Genomic DNA, 19,417 nt, shown 5'->3' with positions numbered 1-19,417 from the left:
GCGGACGGTGCAGATGGAGAGCATATGTATATTCCTAACTTTGCAGTTAGACAATTTCAGGCTTTTCATATTCACTTTGGAGCAGATGGCCTGTGGGTTGTACATGCCCGTAGTTTTTTCAAGATTTATATTTCATATGTTGTGCTTCACGAGTCAATAACCTGGATGCTATTAAGCGCAATTTAGGTGTGGGATGCTATTAAGTGCAATTTAGGTGTGTTAGATGATACAGTTAGAATATATAATTGCACATCTTAGGTATCGCTTGTCTTATAAGTCATATTTTTTATGTCAGCCATTTTTTTTCATAATAAATCAACGAATACTATATTTAGTTATAGTTTTTTAGACAAACGAACAGCCCCCTTAGTTCTAGCCATGCACAAAATTAAGTTTGAAATATTGATGTTTCGAGTGTCACGTTCGATTTTTGCTTTTTATGTAACACATTCATACTTAAATTACCATATCATTATTACTCTTGCAACATTTAGATGAAACCTCTAAAACACTTGAAACATGCTATTGCAATATGCCCGAAAAACGTCCAGAAACACTTGAAACACAGCATCATCGTGTGGCTATGACCTACCTTGTGGGGAACTACGGTGGCGCAGGCCTCCCCTTCTCCCCTTCCTGCTGACAATGCGAGGTGGATAGGGGCACATGCGCCACCGCATGCGTCCTCTACTTCCCCTTCGGTGATGGGCGAGGTGGATCGGTGCGGTGTTGGATAGTGTGCGCCCATGTTGCCACCATGCCCGCCATGGGTCATGGGAGTCTCTGCAGAATCTAGAGAGGGCGCTGTTGGTCGGGGTAGGGGAGGGTTAGTGACGTGCTCGAGCTCGCCAGCCAGATCTACCCTAATGCAGGGAAGGGTCACAGACACCATGGAGTGGGAGGATGGGACGCCATGGAGACTGTCAGGCTTGAGGGAAGATGCATGTGGAGGAGGGGTGCTGCTAGATCCATGGAGGAGGAGAGGAGATGAGAGGACGACCCCATGGCAGTCGCAGTGGTGATTTTTTTACAAAGAATGGAGAAAGCGGGCTACGGTTAGGAATATGTGGACGAGAGACTATGAGCCTTATCCGGTCGGAGGCTCAATTGCGTCGATATGGGCAGGTTCTGAGCGGTGCGACCTAAGTGGGTCCGTCCGTCCTAGATAGACAACCGAACAACGAAACAAACATGTCTTTTCAATCCAAGTCATTATAGGACATATATATGAAAATAAATAGGAAAAAGTCTATTTCTCCTCCTTCAACTTTTACGAAAGTCCACTTTTTCTCCCAGAACTCTAAAACTGGGCAAACCACCTCCGTCAACTTTTAAAACCGTAACGTTTTTACCTCCTAACCCAATTTTGTATTATTTATTTATTTATTTTGGTTGAATTTTTAAAAAAACATAGTATATCACATAAAATAATAAAATAGAGGGTTTATGCTTGTTAAATCTAAATAAATCTATAACTAAGTTGTACATAATGAAAACTTGAAAAGTATGAAATTTTTACTACACTTGAAGCATACAATAATTAGGTCATCATAAAAAAATTTACAACAATTGGACCATAGAAACTGTAATTATAAATTATTCTAATTTAATATAGAAAAGATTAGATCAAAACTCATAGTAAAAATTTATACTAAAGCACATCATATTATATGTTCACTATGTAAAACAATTTACATGGACTCCAACAAAATTAGATTTTTCTATTTTATGATTTTTTTAAGATTTACTGTGATTTTTTTAAAAATTCAGCTAAAATAAATATAAAAGGAAAAAAATAAACCTGTCTTTAAAACCGCTTATAACCGGACAAAAAATGTAAAACACACGGTTTTAGAAGTTAAAGTCGGTTTGCCTGCTTTTGGAGTTCAAGAAGTAAAAATAAACTTTGGCAGAAGTTTCCATAAACATAGGCATGGATTAGTGGGCCGGGCTGGGCTGGGCTGGGCTGATGGCCGTGTGGGTGAAAGGGAAGGCTGACAGCCCATCTCATCATCACCAAAAATAAGACCCCGTATAGGAGAGAATAGATGACAGATACAGAGAAGATAGCAGGGGGCGCACTCACAAACCCTAGATCGGCTTCTCCTTGCTCCGTCGTTGGTCGTCGTCGGCGGCTATGGCGGTGGAGGCGGCGCTGGCCTGGTACGAAGAGTTGCGAGAGAAGGACGATATGCAGGAGAAGATCAGTAATGAGATCAACCAACTCTGGTTGGGTACGAGGAACAAGGAATTCTCACAAGGCTTGAGCAAGGCGGAGCTCCGGAAGAAGCGGGCCGAGCTCGAGAAAAAGTGCGATGCCTTGTCGCAGAGGTACTGGCAGGTCGTTTTTGAGATGGGGTCGAAGCCGGATTTCTCAGGCATGACCGAGGCCGAGCGAGCGGAGACGGCGGAGAAGCTGAGGAGCGACGAGCTGCGGTATGCGCGCCGCCTTACGGAAGAAGGCGACCCCAGGGCTTTGAGCATTGAAGCCTTTGTTCCCATCCTCGACTTCGATCCTAAGCAAGGGGGTCGCTACTACAACCGCTACACCCTCGTCGACCTCACCACATTCGACCTCGATGAAGAGTGTAAGTCGCCCGCCTGACGCTTTCAATTGGATCCATCCCCATTGCTTGCCTGATACCTCTAGTAGTCCAGCCCAGTCCAATGGTTCGAGTACTGCATCCTTGAAGAAAAATAATTAATTGCTGCAATGCTGCTTTGATTTCATTCTAGAGGCTAAAAAATTGTTATCCCCCCCCCCCTGCCTGTGTGTTTGGGAATTGGGTTAGTCGGAGCTAATTTTTTAGTAATTTTAAAAATCCTGCTGTGTATTTGGGGATTGGATTACTCGTAGCTAAATTTTTAATTTTTAAAATCCTGCATATGGCTGCTGGTTCTGCTGGTCCTCCCACATTTATAGTTTTATCCACGTATCAATATTCAACTCCATCGTTTGTAAGCATGATTGATAGATGCAACTGATGATCTAATACCCTTTGTTTCCCAACATGAATGGAATGTGTACAGCACCCATTGGTCCGATGCAATTTACTGATTCCCCCCACAAAGTAATCGAGACCGACCACTTCAAACTGTCTGGGGCTGTAAACTTCTTGTCTGTCAAGGTAGCCTCTTCAGATATTGGCTTCCCAATCCATGTGTATGGCACTGTCATTGTCAGGGACAGCATCGATGAGAGGTGTGTTTATCACTTCCGCTGCGACCCTGACCATTGCCAACTCATCAATTCTGAGGTACCTATAACTATCATTTTTAGTTTGCATTACTTATGTGCTTGCTATAACTATCATCTCTTGTCATTTCTAGTTTGCATTATTTATGCGCAGGCTAGTAGCCTCATATTGCGCCCCTTTCTTTATTTCGTATTTTTGTTATAGTAATAGAGAAAAGATAAAACTTTTATGCTGAACTGAAACTTATTGCGTGCTGGACACACTGTAACCATGACTGTGTGTACTTGATTGTTTGTAAACTCCAGATTTTCAGTTATGATTCCTATCACACATTTATCTCTCAGTAGAGCTTTTTGTATTAAGAAATCTAGAAACGGCGAATCTGTATTTACAAGGTAGTACTTAGCTTGTTGCTTCCTATCGTGACTGACCATTAACAGTTTCGCCAGCTACCTATAGTAACCAACAGCTTCTGTTGCTGAAAAGTCTTTTTGCATATGCTGTACTCCACATACACTAGTAGTGCTTTTTGTACAAGAAATTCACTTGTTGCTTCCTATTGAGACCAACCATTAACAGTTTCATCAGAAAAACTTTTGCAGCATTATGTATTTGTAGAAATAATTAATGTGCCACTAATGTATCCTGTAAACCTTACTGTAGGCTGAATCGTTGATCTTGACTGGGCCGAAACGTGGGCTCGCATTGTGTGGTTACATGTATGTGGAGATTGATCTAAAGATCAAGGATCATCTAGGACAGTCCAGAGAATTTAGTAAAGGACTCTTAAGCATCAGTGACCCAACAAATTGTGCATCGATGGTATCTATGGTCGAAACTATATCCCTTGCTACCAGGCTCAGTACTGTGGATGTGACTTATGCAGTTGTGAATCGTGCAGCGGAGGGATTTATTGCAGTTAAAGTTCTGCAGGGAGGTTTCCATGGAAAAATCACCGCATACACCACCAGCGTCAAGGACATACTTGTGCTTTATGACAGCAAAGAGGCTGATGCTATGACCTTTGATGATTGTGGAGATATCCTGCAGCTTATGCGGCCTGTCGTATCTGTCCACGTTGAGGATTTCCTGATAATTGTTTTCCACACCAGTGACGGTAAATCAGAGAGCATACAATTCGCTCCAATGTTCAACGGCAGAGACGAAGGTCAAATTACTGTTGGTGCTACCAAGATGTGTGTGAAGCTTGCTTGGTCAGTAATGAAACCTTGACTGTGCTGTTAAGCTTCGTTGGTAGGACCCTTGATGCTTCACTATTGTAGCTACGTCTGGTTCAGTGATGCTGCAGTCATCTTAGGTTATGCAAAATTAGTGGGACCTTATAAGTAAGACAGTGTGTGTAACTACCCTATTGTGCTTGGCTGTTATATTTGAACCAATTTCTACCGTGTTGGGTTTGTTGACCACTATATAAATCTAATATCTGGGGCTTGTTATGCTGAACCACTATCTAATATGTGGGGTTTGTTCGCTGAACGACTAACCTATGGCTATTTGGGTGAACTAAGCATCAAGCATTGTCTTTGTGTGGCTTCGGATTTGAATTTGTGCTGTGTTTACTGTTTTGGTCTCGTCGTGCCAGTTATGTTATTGGAAGATCTTTTGAAGGCTGAAGTCCAGGAGCAACAGAAGTTCTCATTCTTGTATATAAATAAAATAGACAACACTATTTATGCAACATGTTACTTCCCTTAGTTTGAATGCTTGATTATGTAACGTGTGTTTTAATTTGCATGTCTTTTGAACTTCACGGATGCTGGTGAAACATACCCATACGCCCTCGGTAGCATTCTTTCGGCAGTCCATTGCCATCCTAAATTGAGGTGCTGCCTGGGGAATTATATTCGTTGGCTTCCTCCAACAGTTTTCAAAATCCTGGTCCTATATAAGACATTTTTTGCAGGAACCACTGTTTTAATATCATTTAAACACTTTTATATTTTCTCTCTACTGTATATTTGCATCAGGAACGCTATACTACTTTATTCTTTCTAACGTCCTTCACCTTCATATTGGTCATACTTCTCTCATGTCCTTCACCGATTGAATTCTCCAAGCGTGGTCATACTTTTTTTTTCTCATGTCCTTGCACCTTCAGATTGGCTGATGACACAATCAGATTGAGTTTTGCAAGTGAGGTCCTAATTATTCTTTCTCATGTCCTTTGCACCTTTAAATTGGCCGATAGCACAATCAGGTCGATTTTTGCAAGTGCAGAAAGATTAAGAGTTGAGATAGAGAGTTACTGGGGAGCAGTTTTTTTTCCAACCTTGCCACAAACAATCTAGATTGGAAGTGATTTTTTGAACCCTTGAAGATGCTTTTAGATTTGTTTTCCAAAGTGATCTGAAATGGAAATTTTAGGATTATATTAAGGCCAGTCTCAACGGAGGTTTCTTAAAAATTTCATGCACATTGAATACATTGAATATGCTGATGTGACACTATATTGATAAAGAGAGAGATGATAAGACTTTCATGAGTTTTATGGGGATGAAACTCTTCTGCACTATTTTCAAAGTGTTTTGGAAATTAAGCCATAAAACCCCCCACAGAGACTGGCCAAAGGGCCTATTTGGTTCCTTTAGTAATCCTACTGAAGTTTAGTGATCCCATTAAATTTTAGTAGCACTTTGTTTGGTCCTATTTACTAAAGATCACTGAAATAGTAAACAGTGACCATATTGTCCTTAATTAATGCAAGTGAGGCAGAATAAATGAGGGGTATCTCCTGTAATCTTTGTACTTTAGTCATTTTGCCTACTAAAGCCACTAAACTTTAGTGACCTTTATAGAGGGGGTTTGTTTATATTTATAGCATTTTAGCGACTAAAGTGTTAAGTCACTAAACTTTAGTAGAATTCAATCAAAGGGGCCCTAAACTCAGATTTATCTTATACTAGCAAATATGCACGTGCGACATGCACGTGTGTATGAAAAACTATTTTGATATGTCAATTTGTGTATATGTCATCAACAATTTTGTAAATATAAAAATACTATGTTAAATTACTTATTTAATATATAAAATATTAAAGAAGTTTACATGTTTACACCATCAATTTCTGGTATATTAACTCATACACTGTTGCATGCTTTGTTTTTGCTGCTGCAGTTAAAAGTAGATCAACCAGATTTCAGAGTATGAAAAAACTTATGAGTTGTGTGCAATCAAAGAATTTGTCTGAATAAAAACTAAAACAAATATAAACAAAAAATAAAATAAATATAAATATTATACAACCGTAGAAGAAATCCAAACGAACAACTGAGTGTTCTCTTTACTGGCAACACTCAATTTTTGTAACCGTGTGATTGTCTCTATAGGTCTCTGATCTAGCCTCGTGTCCGTCTTTGGAAATCACAGCACGCACGGGCGGTTGCTGGGGATAACACACACTCGGTTGGAGGCTCAATTTTATGATTTTGGCAAAAATCCTAGTATGTCAAGTTCTTTTGCCAAGCACAAATAATAAACTGGTGGAGAAGACCTCTTTTTTCATTTGACATTTGGTTTTGAGACTTGGCAAAACTATAGATTTGCCAAATGAGTTTTAGCAAACTATTGGAGTTGCTCCAACCCTGGTATGTAGGCGCAGCCCATGACCCAATCCAATCCGGTCTTCTTAACGCCTCCTTTTTCTTTCTGTCACAATGGTCTTTTGATTTCTTGCATTTCTTTTTCTCTTTCCTTATCAATTACTGTGCATGGGTCCTAAATTCGTACTTGACTGCAGTGCAGTTCTACGAGTGTTGATGTTGGTACGGTGAGAATTGAAGCTTTACTCGATCTTCTGCGTGCAGCATACATGATGTTGTCTACAACGAGAAGCGCATGCATCTATCTTGTCTTGGAGTACATGGATCTGGACCTAAACAAGTTCATGGATTTTTGCCCGGGGTTTGCGGAGAATTGCACTTTTGATTAAGGCGAGAATCGAATATGATAGTTTGTGACTGCTGTCAATCTGCGCCTTGCATCTGTTCTGCTCCCCATATATCCTCATAGATTTTTTTTCATCCTATTTATTTATTTCCCTTTGCTCATTTCTATTCCACTATATCCTGAAAAGAAAGCAAATTATGGGTTCCATGCCACAAAAAGTGGTTCAAGTTTGATCAAGTTTTTGGTGAATGATATTCACAATTATATCTTTAAAATAATTTATTATGAAAATATATTTTGTAATTAATTTGATGGTATATATTTATTTGGTATCATAAACACGAATACCTTTATCTAGAGCTTTTTACATGTATATCCCTAGAAAAATGCATTATGGCCTTTTTTTCTTTAATGTAACACCCGATTTTAAGAACAAAATCAGATATGCAAATATATGTGAGTTTTAGAAGACAAACCTCACATATAGCTACAAATAAGGGGTAATATCAAAGGAAAACACATAAATTATATAGCGTACATAATAAATCAGAAACAACCTTTGACAACAAACCACGGAAGAGAACTCCAAACTTAGGGTGTTAACTTCACTCTACAGGATCCAACTGACTGGTTGATCACAAGCCTAATACTTCTCCTGAGGTGTGGGGGAGATAGCAAGAGTGAGTCCAAGACGGACTCCGCAAGTATAACAACTAGATTGTATAGATTCCACGGTCTCATGATCAATGTGACATAAATAGTATAGAGCATTAAACAATAAACAATGAGTTTCTTAACACAACAAGATTCATCACCCTTAATGTAAGAATCCCCAAGGCCGCTCGTGGCCGTGAGCACGGCTAGTATACCAGTTTTTAACACTCTATAGAGGTTGTACATCTTTACCCATGAGTCATGATTTACCCTTTCGCCTGAGGTGATCAGCCTCGTAACCCACTACCAAGGTAGGTCGGCAGGGATCACTATGAAGTCTTTCAAAGGTTCGTCTAACAAGTTAGGGCCGCTTGGTTTCGTTAGTCAGTCCGTGTGATTCTACCCCGCAGGGGATCCACGGTCTGCTATCCCCCATTTGCGCCGCACGGGTAACCTCTAACAAGCTAGAAAAATTACTCATACTTGACTAAAGCCAGAGCCATTATAGCCCTCATGGTTGCACTTTCATCCCGGTTATCACTTACGAATAAATCCTCAAGTTGCTAAAAAGTCATTATTTTCATTTGTTGCTTTATATTAATCTAGTCACAAGATCATAGTCATAGAATTAAAATTCAAATGCTATACTTGCCTTGATTCAATTGCTCCTGCTGGTTCTGCTGATCTTACTTGCTTCCAAGGCTCTGATCTTGATCACCGAAGTAATGCCCACTATCTAATCTCGATCATCGATCATCAACACACAAACAATCGGAGACAGACATACACGAAGCAAACAAGATTATAATTAGAACAGTACACCAGCAGTAAATAAATCTAAATAAAAGCTTTCCAAAATCATCTACACGCTGCTACGATCACGTCAACACAAAGTTCACGCAAAGAGGAGTTACGACGCGAAATGTACGCATTAAACGGGACTGCAGTGGCTATCTACAGACTTGTTTTTATCTAGGAAACCTAACAGTGGTGAACCTAGGCAACAATGATACCAACGCGAAGCTTATAAAATTATGAAACTAGCGCAACTTGAACAGATCGAATCGGAGCTAAAACGGAGAAGATATGATTTTTCTAAGATTTTCCTATAGAAAAGTAATTAATTAAATAGGATCACGAAATTAAAATATTTCAAACCGCAGTGGTAGTGGGTCTAACACGTAGACAATTTAAATACGAATCTAACGCAATTTTAACAGGTCAAATTGGAGGTAAAACGAACTTTTTATGAGCTAAATGAAATCAGTGGCAAAACTATAAATTCCTGAAAGCGTATTTTGATCTAGCCCGACAGGAAATACGCTTTCTAAGCGGCAAAGCGTAACCTTAATGCGCTAAGGACGGTGGCCGAATTTGGAAATCTGGGAGGGGTTCTTTAAGCAAAGTTGCCCCCGAAGGGGTACGGGGCGCTCTCGGTCGTCCGATTAGAAATCAACGGCGCTGGTCGGTTTGGGGGGGAAGAGGTGGCGCTGCCGGCCGGAGACAGGGGAGGCGCGGCGGCGCTCCATGGCCGGCGGCGAGCTGCTCGCCGGAGAAGGCAGAGAACGCGCTACGGAGCACCATTTCCCAAACCGAAAACTCCGGGAGAAAAAGGAGAGCGAGAGGAGTTCGCTCCCGTCCCTAGCGAGGCCGGGCAGGGTGTCACACCCTGGCTTTTAAAATAAGACCAGAGTCGTCATATGTATGTCCAGAAAGTCCACACATACAACAAAGAATAGAAATATCAAAAAAACAATGTTATATATAGCGGAAAACATATTTATATTAACACTTACAAACATCAGAGTACGCGGAAACAGTAGCTAAACTTCTTAGGCTCCATTCTTCTCATGGACGGTTGACTGGAGGGCACCATACGCCAAGCACTTCTAACAAGCTTCTAGAAAACTTCACGATATCTTTATCCTTCTTCTGAGCAGCACTTTACTACACACTGGGGGTGTGGGGGAATAGCAAGGGTGAGTTCATGTCGAACTCAACAAGTACAGACGGAAAATATAATGACATGCAAGGCTTAATCAAAGGAAAAGCTGACACTGTTTAACTGCAGCTGAGCTTTTAAGTTGGTACACTTTTATTACAATTCTTTTATTAAACAACCTATTACTAATTATGAGTAGCATAAACCCAACCCTTAATTAGTGTAAGTAGTAATTAGCATCTTTTAAATGACTATCCTAATAATTATAGTAGTCCAGGGATTAACCCAAATTATTAACACAGGATAGCAATCCTGCCAACACGGAATAGCCATTCCGCCAAAACACGAGGTAGCAACCTCGCCAAGTTCCATCTCCAAGTAATCAGTGAATCCAATTTGCTCATCAAGTGAGGGTCTGGGCCGCTCGTGACAGTGAGCACGGCTGATATATCAGTTTTACACTCTGCAGAGGTGTGCACGTTCACTCCAAGTCGTGATTCCCATTTGCCCAGGGTCATGACTCCCCAAAACACTACCAAGATGAGCAGGCAGGGTCTCACTACGAGACCTTTCACAGGGTCTAACTAATAGGATGCCACTCGCAAGTTTTTGCCGGGGCGCTCGGCAGTCGATACCCATAGCCATGGCGTACCGATCAACCGACAACTTAATATTCATTACCCAAGTTACTTCCTCACGCCTACCCGGAAAGTAACACCCTACTAGTGGAGGTCCTGCTAATTAGTCAAGCCAGAGCCATATAGCTTGGAGCTGCACTGTAAGTCCCAGGGGGCCGCTCCCTGACTAAGTCCTTACGGAGAGCAGAGACGGGTACGCCCGGCAAACCAGACCACCAACAGTACCCGCTCCCCCTGTCACCACCATCATCACGATGCTCGTAAGCATCCAACATCACCATCACCGCAGTGACCAAAGATCCAGCACAGTTTAAGCATCAAGTTGAGTAGAGATTATTACTTGTTTAGGCATGTGTATAAGATGAGTAGAGCAGCTAAGCAAACCTAGTATAGCCTAGACTACCCATATACATAACTCCAGGTGAGCAAGGAATAGTAAGTAAAGCTAGTCATGTCCTTAGGGTTTGCATTCATTGGACACATGCATGTAAAGTAAATGACATTAATGAGTAGGTTTAAAATGATCAAACGGTGTCTGCACTTGCCTTTATTCCCAGTGTATATCTGCTCAGAAATCTTTTGACTTCCTTCTTCTGATCTCCAATTTCTGACTGTCGGTCCTCAACTTCTGGTCTTCACTGTTGACGAACCACGTTTCTTCTACTCGTAGCAACCAAGCAACACAAACAGACAAACAAACAATCACGACTAAGAACAAACGACAAGCAAAAGAAAAGCTTTGAAAGAAAGCGCACTAAATGACATGGCTTATTGCTACGATCGTGATGGATTGAGAACGGAGCTATCGTTAAACGGACACGACTATCGGGGCTTGCAACAAAACGGAGAGAAGACAGACTATACGCTGGTCGTATTTTATTAGATGAAATATGGTGATAGATATTTAAGAGAAATATCATAAAATAGAATTAAACAAATTATAATTATAAAAGACAAAGCATAGTTCTAGTTATATTCTATTTATAAATAAAAGGTATATATATCATTTAAGTCATTTAAACATTTATGATTTAGAAAGCATAAAGCAAGTGAGAGCAACTAATCGAATCATGACATGCTTCCATTTATACTAAACAAGTTATAATTAATAAAGAATCCTTTAAATTGATATTAATAATGTTAGCATTTATTTATTTATAAAAAATCTAAATTATAAACATAAGTTACTTTTAATCAAAAAGACATTAAATAAATATGAAACAAATTAATTATATACTTTATGTCTAACTAAAAGAATTATAATTAATAAATATTTAAGTTAACATTAATCAAATTAATATTATATTATAAAAATACTGAAGTGTAAACCTAAATTGTTTTTTTAATAATTAAAAATGGTACTCAATAAATATTAATTAAACTAATTATATTTATAAACATGGGACATGGAAACAGTATCGCTAACAAGTCATTTACGTTGCCACGATCACAAAACAATATAAAACATGATTTTAACTCTATAGTACTTTTAATTATAAAATTAGGTGCATATATTAATTAATCTAATATTTAACTAAATATAGAAAAAACATGTGACATAATAAAAGTTAACACTACTGCGTAGAAGGCGACGTTATGAAACTAACGCAACCGAAACTGAACAAAACGAAGTTAAAACGAATAAACTATTGCTATTTTTATTCAGTGGTAAAATCGTAATTAACACCTTCTTCTACCTTTGGTCATCTGGATCACGTACGCACCATCTGGATGAGCCGTGGCTGCGCTTGCGCAGGGGAGCAGAGGGGCGCCGGCTTGGGGCATTGGGCGGCGGGGCATGGCACTCGGCGCGACGCGGGCCTGCACGCGGGGCCAGGCAGGGGGCTCCACGGTGGCCACAACCGTGACCCATTCGGCCACAGGGAGGCGGCGGCGGCCATGCCTGTGCTGCAGGCACTCGACGCAGGGGCTCAGAGCGCCGGTGCTGGCAGCGGGGCCGTGGGCCTAGGGCAGCGTCGCGAGTTTGGCCCTATGGCCCGAGGTGAAGGGCGCGCCCATGACCGGAAAAGAAACCTGCAATGGTGGAGTTCGCCGGAGGCGAAAGAGAAGACAAGAAAAGTGGTCAACGGGTGACGGATTCACGAAACTAATGGTCTGTCGGTGTAGAGGAGATCGACACGAACCTCACGGTGGAGTCGGTTTTCGCAGGGGACGTCGGAGCTAACCGGAAACACTCGCCGAAGGTTCGTCGGAAAACTTCGGCGCGGCTTGGAAAAACGATCGTACTTCTGGAATCAGCGCGTCGAGGGCTACGCCGGCATATATATAGGTCTAGGGTTTTGAAAAATTTCAAAATTTCTTAATTTCGGGATTTTAAATAAATCATTTTCAGTTCCAAAATAATTTCAGAAAAAACTGAAATCATTTTAAATCCCTGAAAAAATATTTCCAAAATTCTAAAAAATTAAAGGAAAACTTTTAGAGATATATTGAGAGTTGACCAATCCAAATAAAGTTTTTGGTGTCCATGAAAAAGAATTTTAGAGCATATAAAAAAAATTGATTTTGTTCTAGGAAAATGGGAAAAAGTTCTGAAAAAGTTTTGGAAAATTCTCGGGAAGGACCGAACGGTGTCTAAACGCATTTATGAAACCTAGCACACTCAAAAACACAAAACTCAAACAACAAGCAAGCATCACATCAACTAAAGGTCGTCTAATTAAATACAAAACATTTGAAAAGCATCGCTTTTCTTTGATAAAAATATATAAAAATCTAAACTATTGTTGGCAAATTTTATCCATATATTGAAACCATTCATTTTATTTAGTATTTTCTAATAACAACCCGAAATAGAAATTTCGGGGTGTTATACAGGGGCTCGCGCAGCACGCTCCATGGCCGGCGGCCATGGAGCTCGTCGGAGCACGCGGCTAGAGCGCTAGAGAGCGCCAAATCACGAGAAAATTGATCGAGAAGAGCGCGGGGAAGAATAGGAGCTCACCAACGCGACTAATTTCGGCGGGGACGGCTCGGTTCTTCGAGTTTGAGCGCGGAGTTCGCCGGCGGCGTTCTTCGCTGCGGTTGCTGCGCACGAATGCGAAGGTTGAGGCGAGGAAAGAGCGGATTGGGGAGAGGATGGGGCTCGGGCTCTGGCGCGCGGGCTCTCCACTACTTGCTAAGGCGCGGGGAAGAGGAGGGAGGTCGTGGGAAGCGGGGGCGCGGCTCGGCGGTTCCAGGGAGAGAGAGAAACGGGGCAGACGGTTGGGGGGGAAGAGGGAGCTGACAGGTGGGCCCGGCCTGTCAGCGGGAGAGAGAGGGGGGAAGGTGGGGGTGGCTGGCTAGGCCTCGGCCCAAGAGGAGAAAGGGGGGGGGGGCGGGATGGGCTGGGCCAGCAGGCCGAGAAGGAGGGGAACATGATTTCTCTTTTTTTTCAAACTAATTTTCAAAGCTTATTTCAAATTAAATTTTGAATAAATTTTTCTTTTATAAAAAATCACACATCACAAAATAAAAGTGCTGCAGCATGAATGCATCAAAAAATTTTCTAAACTTATATTAAATTTTATTTTCCTAAAATTTATTTATTATATTTTTTTCCTATATTTTATGAGCACAAAATAGCAAATTAAATTATTTTTCATCTATTTCCAAAAGAGCAAAATTTAGAGTGTTACATTTAACTTAGGCCCTAAAACAAAATCTTCTTCCTTCTATACCTTCTGTCCATTTTTGGTACTTCATGGTGTTAAGTCCAAAGTAAAATGACCATTGTACCCCTGTTAGAAAAAATACAGATTTTTGTTTATCTTTTGTACATTTAGAGTAATATTACGTAAATAAGTTCACATATATATAACACTTCATAATCAAGTACACAAATAAAGTAAGCTTATCAAATGCATAAAAATTAGCATTAATGCATTGTAGTTAACCATTGGTTGACACATAAATTATTTCCAAATCCACCGTAGTTTCGTTCTCACATAAATAAGGTAAAAAAGCTCTTTAGTTTCGGGGCTATATAGATAAGTTAAAAAAAGGCCATACAAAGAAGATGTATTTTTTTCTAAGACCATACAGGTAAAAAAGCTCTTTTATCTATAATTGATCAAACTTCAAGGTACTAAAAGTGTTCTAAAATTGATTCTTTTTAGGACGGAGGGTATAGTATCGCATAACCATAAAATGGATGAGGTGCCTGTGGATGCATTTTGAAACGTGACTGTTCTCTTCTTCCTCCAGTCATGCCTGCACCAGATACTAGGCATTGAGTACTGCCATTCTCAAGGATTTCTTCATCGAGATTTGAAACCTCCGAACATATTGATACACCGAAGCTTGCAGACTTCGGTTTAGCCAGGGGATTTGTACCTCTTGTCCGTAAATTTACTCATGAGGTACATTTGTTATGCTCTAACTTGAGAAAGGGAGTTTTAATTGTCCTGTTACGGAAAAAAGTATTATGACTTATGAGGGATGCCAAAATTATGGATCGTATAATGGGTTAGAAATTTAGGCCTTGTTTAGTTCACCCCGAAATCCAAAAAGTTTTCAAAATTCTCCGTCACATCGAATCTTGCGGCACATGCATGAAGCATTAAATATAGACGAAAACAAAAACTGATTACACAGTGTGTCTGTAAATCGCGAGACGAATCTTTTGATCCTAGTTAGCTCATGATTGGACAATATTTGTCAAATAAAAACGAAAGTGCTACAGTAGCGAAATCTGAAATTTTTTCGGAACTAAACAAGGCCTTAGCAAAATTCAGCAGCAATTTAATCTAAAAAAATACCATGATAATAATATTGGTGACATCATATATGTGCTTGTGTGAACTAAAAATGAAACTAATCAGCAAGCATCTAACGCAAGATCTTACTGGAAAGAGGAGTTTAGAATTATATATACTAGGCGGCACCAGAGTCGGTTGCGCTAATCGACATAGCGTTTGTTGGTGTAGTTGTCCCACTCGATGCCGCGGAGGTATATAGCATTGCCGATCAACTCCATGACGTGTGCCACCACCAAGAAGAACAAGGTGTTTGCGAGTAGTCATGCTGCCCTTTACCTGTGCAAATAAATTCGAAGGAGACTAGCATTCCGGAGGCCTACTTTTCTAGGACTTGTGCGCGCAAGTACTGAAACAAGGAGAGCTTTGGGACAGCGGAACCGTGGTTATGTGTGCAAGCATCGAAGAAGAATGAATAGATGATGGAATGGGATATTTATCTCATTGTCAGGAAAGATGAGTGGACATAGAAACTCAAGAGACGAGAGAGACGTCATGGAATAAAGATTCAAAGAAGAAACTCCGGCCATCATGAACGATTAATCCTCACAATAGAAATTCATATCATCATGAATGAATAAATTCTGTAACTCACGTCATTAGAATTGGAAACTCCTAAAACTTCCATTTTAATCAAGTGCAGACTCCTGCTCTTACTCGACTTGAGTGGCAAAATAAATATCACATTCAAGGCACGACATGCACATCTTGTCTCGCACAACTAATCACAAATAATATAGTATTAAACTATCACATACACATACATATTATTTATACGGCCCTTAGAATTATTTAATATATTAAATATTTTATATGGACAAAAACATAATGTAACGTTTTGTTGTCCATTCTAGTCACATTAACTCACAATATGGAAGTATTTTTCAGGTAGTGACATTATGGTACAGAGCTCTAGAAATTTTTCTTGGAGAGGAAAAGTATTCCAGTTGATGTATGGTCTGCGGGCTGTATCTTTGCGGACATGGTGAATCAAAGGCGTTCGTTTGGCTGACATCGGCGAACTGTTTAAATATTCAGGTTCTATGATTGTGCTGGCATTGAATTTCTTATTTCATATTTACATATTCCCTGGTCACTCTTTAAGGGTACTAGGTACACCAAATGAACAAAGTTGGGCAGGATCGGAGGAGTCAGTTGTTTGCCTAACTTCAAGGCTGCTATTTTCCCCAAGGTCTTGTTTACTTCCACCGAAAATCTAAAAACTTTTTAAAATTCCCTGTCACATCGAATCTTTAGACGCATGCATAGAGTATTAAATATAAACGAAAATAAAAACTAATTGTACAGTTTGGTCAAAATTTACGAGACGAATCTTTTGAGCCTAGTTAGTCTATAATTGGATAATAATTATCACAAACAAACGAAAGTGCTACAGTGTCGCGAAAAAATTTCGGGAAGGAACTAAACATGGCCTTGAGTTGCAAAGCAACAGCATAAGCATTTCGTTCGGCACATGTGACAGTGCATTTCTTTTTACGGAAACAGGACTGTCCCATCATATGCTAAAGTATGGATAAAAAAAACACAGCATATGCTGGGTTCTCGACAAATTGAATCTTCGCTTCCTCTGTTCTGATGAATGAAAAACCTTATTTACACCTTCACCACCTCACTTAAGTAACTTGCCAACTAGGAGCAGTGCAGGGAAATGCCTTGAGCGCATGCAGGTTGTATGGCATATATATGAAAACTAAACAAAGTCATAAAGAAAAGAGGACATTTACTTCAGTATCGATACCTAGTGCAAAAGCACACATGCATATCTAAATGGCATTGGACGTTTCTTCAAGAGGCATCAAAGTTTGCAAATAAATGACTTGTGAACAGTATACAGATAAATGACTTGCAAATAAATGACTGTGGGGTCATCTGGGCAGCGGAATTCCCTCAAATCTAGCATACTTTTTTTTTAGATAACTGATTCAGCATAAACAGCCCAGCCCAGCGGTACAAGAGCGTCCAAATATAAAAAGCCACGCACAATACAAAAAAGTCACACACACACACTATTATTTATCAGGTCCGACACACTATTACTTATCACGTGTCCAGCTAAGTTATCATAACTTAGGGTGACGACAGCATCACCGAAACAGACATAGCTATAACAATATATAATGGGGTATTATGCAAATCAGTCAGGGGTCCATTACTGACCAAGAAAGCTTCACACGCAACTTGGTTGCACCGACAGCAAGTGGACATTCATCTCTGGTGTTGATCCTTGGAGTGAATAGTATGCGCTCAGATTTACCATCACTGGTCACGGCAGCAATCATCAGCAAATTCTTGATATAGACAGATACAACAGGTCGCATAAGCTCGAGAGTTCCACAATCATCAACAGTAATCGCATCAGCCTCTTCGCTATCATAAAGCACAAGCATGTACTTCATGTTGATCGGCAGTGTAGGCAGCAATTTTGCCATGAAAGCCACCCTGTAGAACTTCAACTGCAATAGTTCCCTCCAGTGCACGATCCACAACTGTACAAGTCACATCCACAGTACTGAGCCTGGTAGCAAGAGATTTGGTCTGAAGCGTGTATCCCGTCACCGATGGACGGACAAGTTGATGTGCTCCTGATGCTTATGACTCCTTTGCTAAGTTCTCTGTCGTGTATTAGATCATCCTTCATTTTGAGATCAGTCTCCACATACATATCTCCACACAATGCGAGAGGCCACGTTTCGTCCCAGTCAAGATCAATGATTCAGCCTACAGCAAGGTTTATTTAGAACGGGGGATACAATATTAGTAACACATTAATTATGTCTACAAATAAATAGTGCCTACTCCGAACAAGCCGATGTGGACGTGTTTTGATTTTTCATCCAACGTTTGATATATATGGATGGATCTGATGACAGCCGGACGACGGACCAAAAACGAGAAGGACGACGATACTTATGTGACGAAAACGAAACACGCTTCCCTGTTGCCGATCTCCCCTCAATACTTACGGTCGCGATGTACACGATCGATGTGCGGGCAGGGAAACACCGCGCCGAGGCGGCAGTGGAGGCTCTGAAACTACGGCCTTGTGGATCAAGTCATGGCGCTTCGAGACACATGCGCCTGCTGAGCCGTGGACGGCTGGCCTCTTCGTCGATGAGGATGATGCGATTGACAGCAACGTACAGCATGTTTCAGACAGCAGCACAATCAATCAGCCGGCACAAGCAGGATGGTGCGGGTGGCGGTGCCTAGGATCCGCCTTCACTGGATGGTCCTGCAAAAACAACAAGACATTTGTGGACCAATTTTGATTTTGGCAAGTGAATTTTGCTAAACTATTGGAGATTACTTTTTTATTTTCTTTGTATATTATTATAGGAGTTGGAGGAAACCAAAAATTCCAAACTGTTGGAGATACTCTAATAAAAAAAACCAAAATTTTCGTCCAAGTTTTTTCCACTCCGGGTTTTATTTGATTCTCTTTTTTTTCCACGCCCGATTTTCTCTATTATGGAACCGTCTGTTTTTGTTCTGTGGAAATTCCGTATCCTTTTCTGATTTGTTTATTTTTTCCGTCCATGTGTCTCTCTTTTCTCTGTTGATGACTTTTTCCTTTTTCTTGTGGACGTGTACACATGTTAGAATTGGAGGGAGCTACATGTTTTTTTTTTCCTTAATCAATCGAACAAGGCCACACAGGTTGATTTCAGTAAGCCATGGTCAGCTATGAATTCTTTTTAGCCACTTTTTCCATTCCGGTGGTCCGGGTACATATTTCGTAGGATTAGAGTCATTGTCCAAATAGGACTCCAAACAACTATCCTACAACTATAAAATAATCCCGCTAAGACTTCTTTTCTCACCTACATATAAGATATAAGATATTCTTCCTAAGTCAAGATTTAATCTTTCGTATTACGGCAAAATTTCAGGAAAGAAGAAAAAAATCACACTCAACGATACCCCAGTGCAACCAAAGTTAGGATCGCCCGTGCAGGTGCTCGCGTTCCTTCCATCGTAGAAAAAAAAATTCTACATAAAAAAAGAGTCTGAGTCTCCCGTACCTAAAAATGGTAAAATAAGGTAAAAAAGAAAATAAGAAAAATAGAAAAACAAATAAGGAAAAAGGCTTCATACAAAAAAAGAGTCGATCCGTAATAGAAAAATTCTACGAGTCTCCCGGACCTAAAAAAAGGAAAATAAGGAAAACAGAAAACAAATAAAGAAAAACGGTGCCAAATAAGAGAGAAACACGTGCTAAGTGGTCTATTTTATGAAGGTATATAGATTTTGCCTAGTGCAAACTCAGACACACATGATCGTCTGTTCACACTCCGGGAGAC

At 40.3% G+C, this 19,417-nt stretch overlaps 1 protein-coding gene across 1 annotated transcript; it reads left to right on the top strand.

The window, feature by feature from the left end:
- LOC8068654 lies at positions 2,036 to 4,750 on the top strand. The gene is made up of 3 exons (XM_002440387.2): positions 2,036 to 2,588; positions 3,031 to 3,257; positions 3,861 to 4,750. Exons 1-3 carry the CDS (start codon positions 2,138 to 2,140, stop codon positions 4,428 to 4,430), a joined length of 1,248 nt encoding a protein of 415 aa, XP_002440432.1. The 5' UTR covers positions 2,036 to 2,137; the 3' UTR covers positions 4,431 to 4,750.

Source organism: Sorghum bicolor, chromosome 9 (assembly GCF_000003195.3).
Source record: "Sorghum bicolor cultivar BTx623 chromosome 9, Sorghum_bicolor_NCBIv3, whole genome shotgun sequence".
Taxonomy (NCBI): Eukaryota; Viridiplantae; Streptophyta; class Magnoliopsida; order Poales; family Poaceae; genus Sorghum; species Sorghum bicolor.
The sequence above is the reverse complement of the archived record's forward strand: the minus strand, read 5'-3'. Positions and strand labels throughout refer to the sequence as shown.

Bases quoted from the DNA above. Each gene is read 5' to 3' on its own strand.
- LOC8068654 (XM_002440387.2), top strand. From the start codon at position 2,138: ATGGCGGTGGAGGCGGCGCTGGCCTGGTACGAAGAGTTGCGAGAGAAG. The intron at 2,589-3,030 runs GTAAGTCGCCCG...GAATGTGTACAG, and splicing joins ATTCGACCTCGATGAAGAGT to CACCCATTGGTCCGATGCAA. The intron at 3,258-3,860 runs GTACCTATAACT...ACCTTACTGTAG, and splicing joins GCCAACTCATCAATTCTGAG to GCTGAATCGTTGATCTTGAC.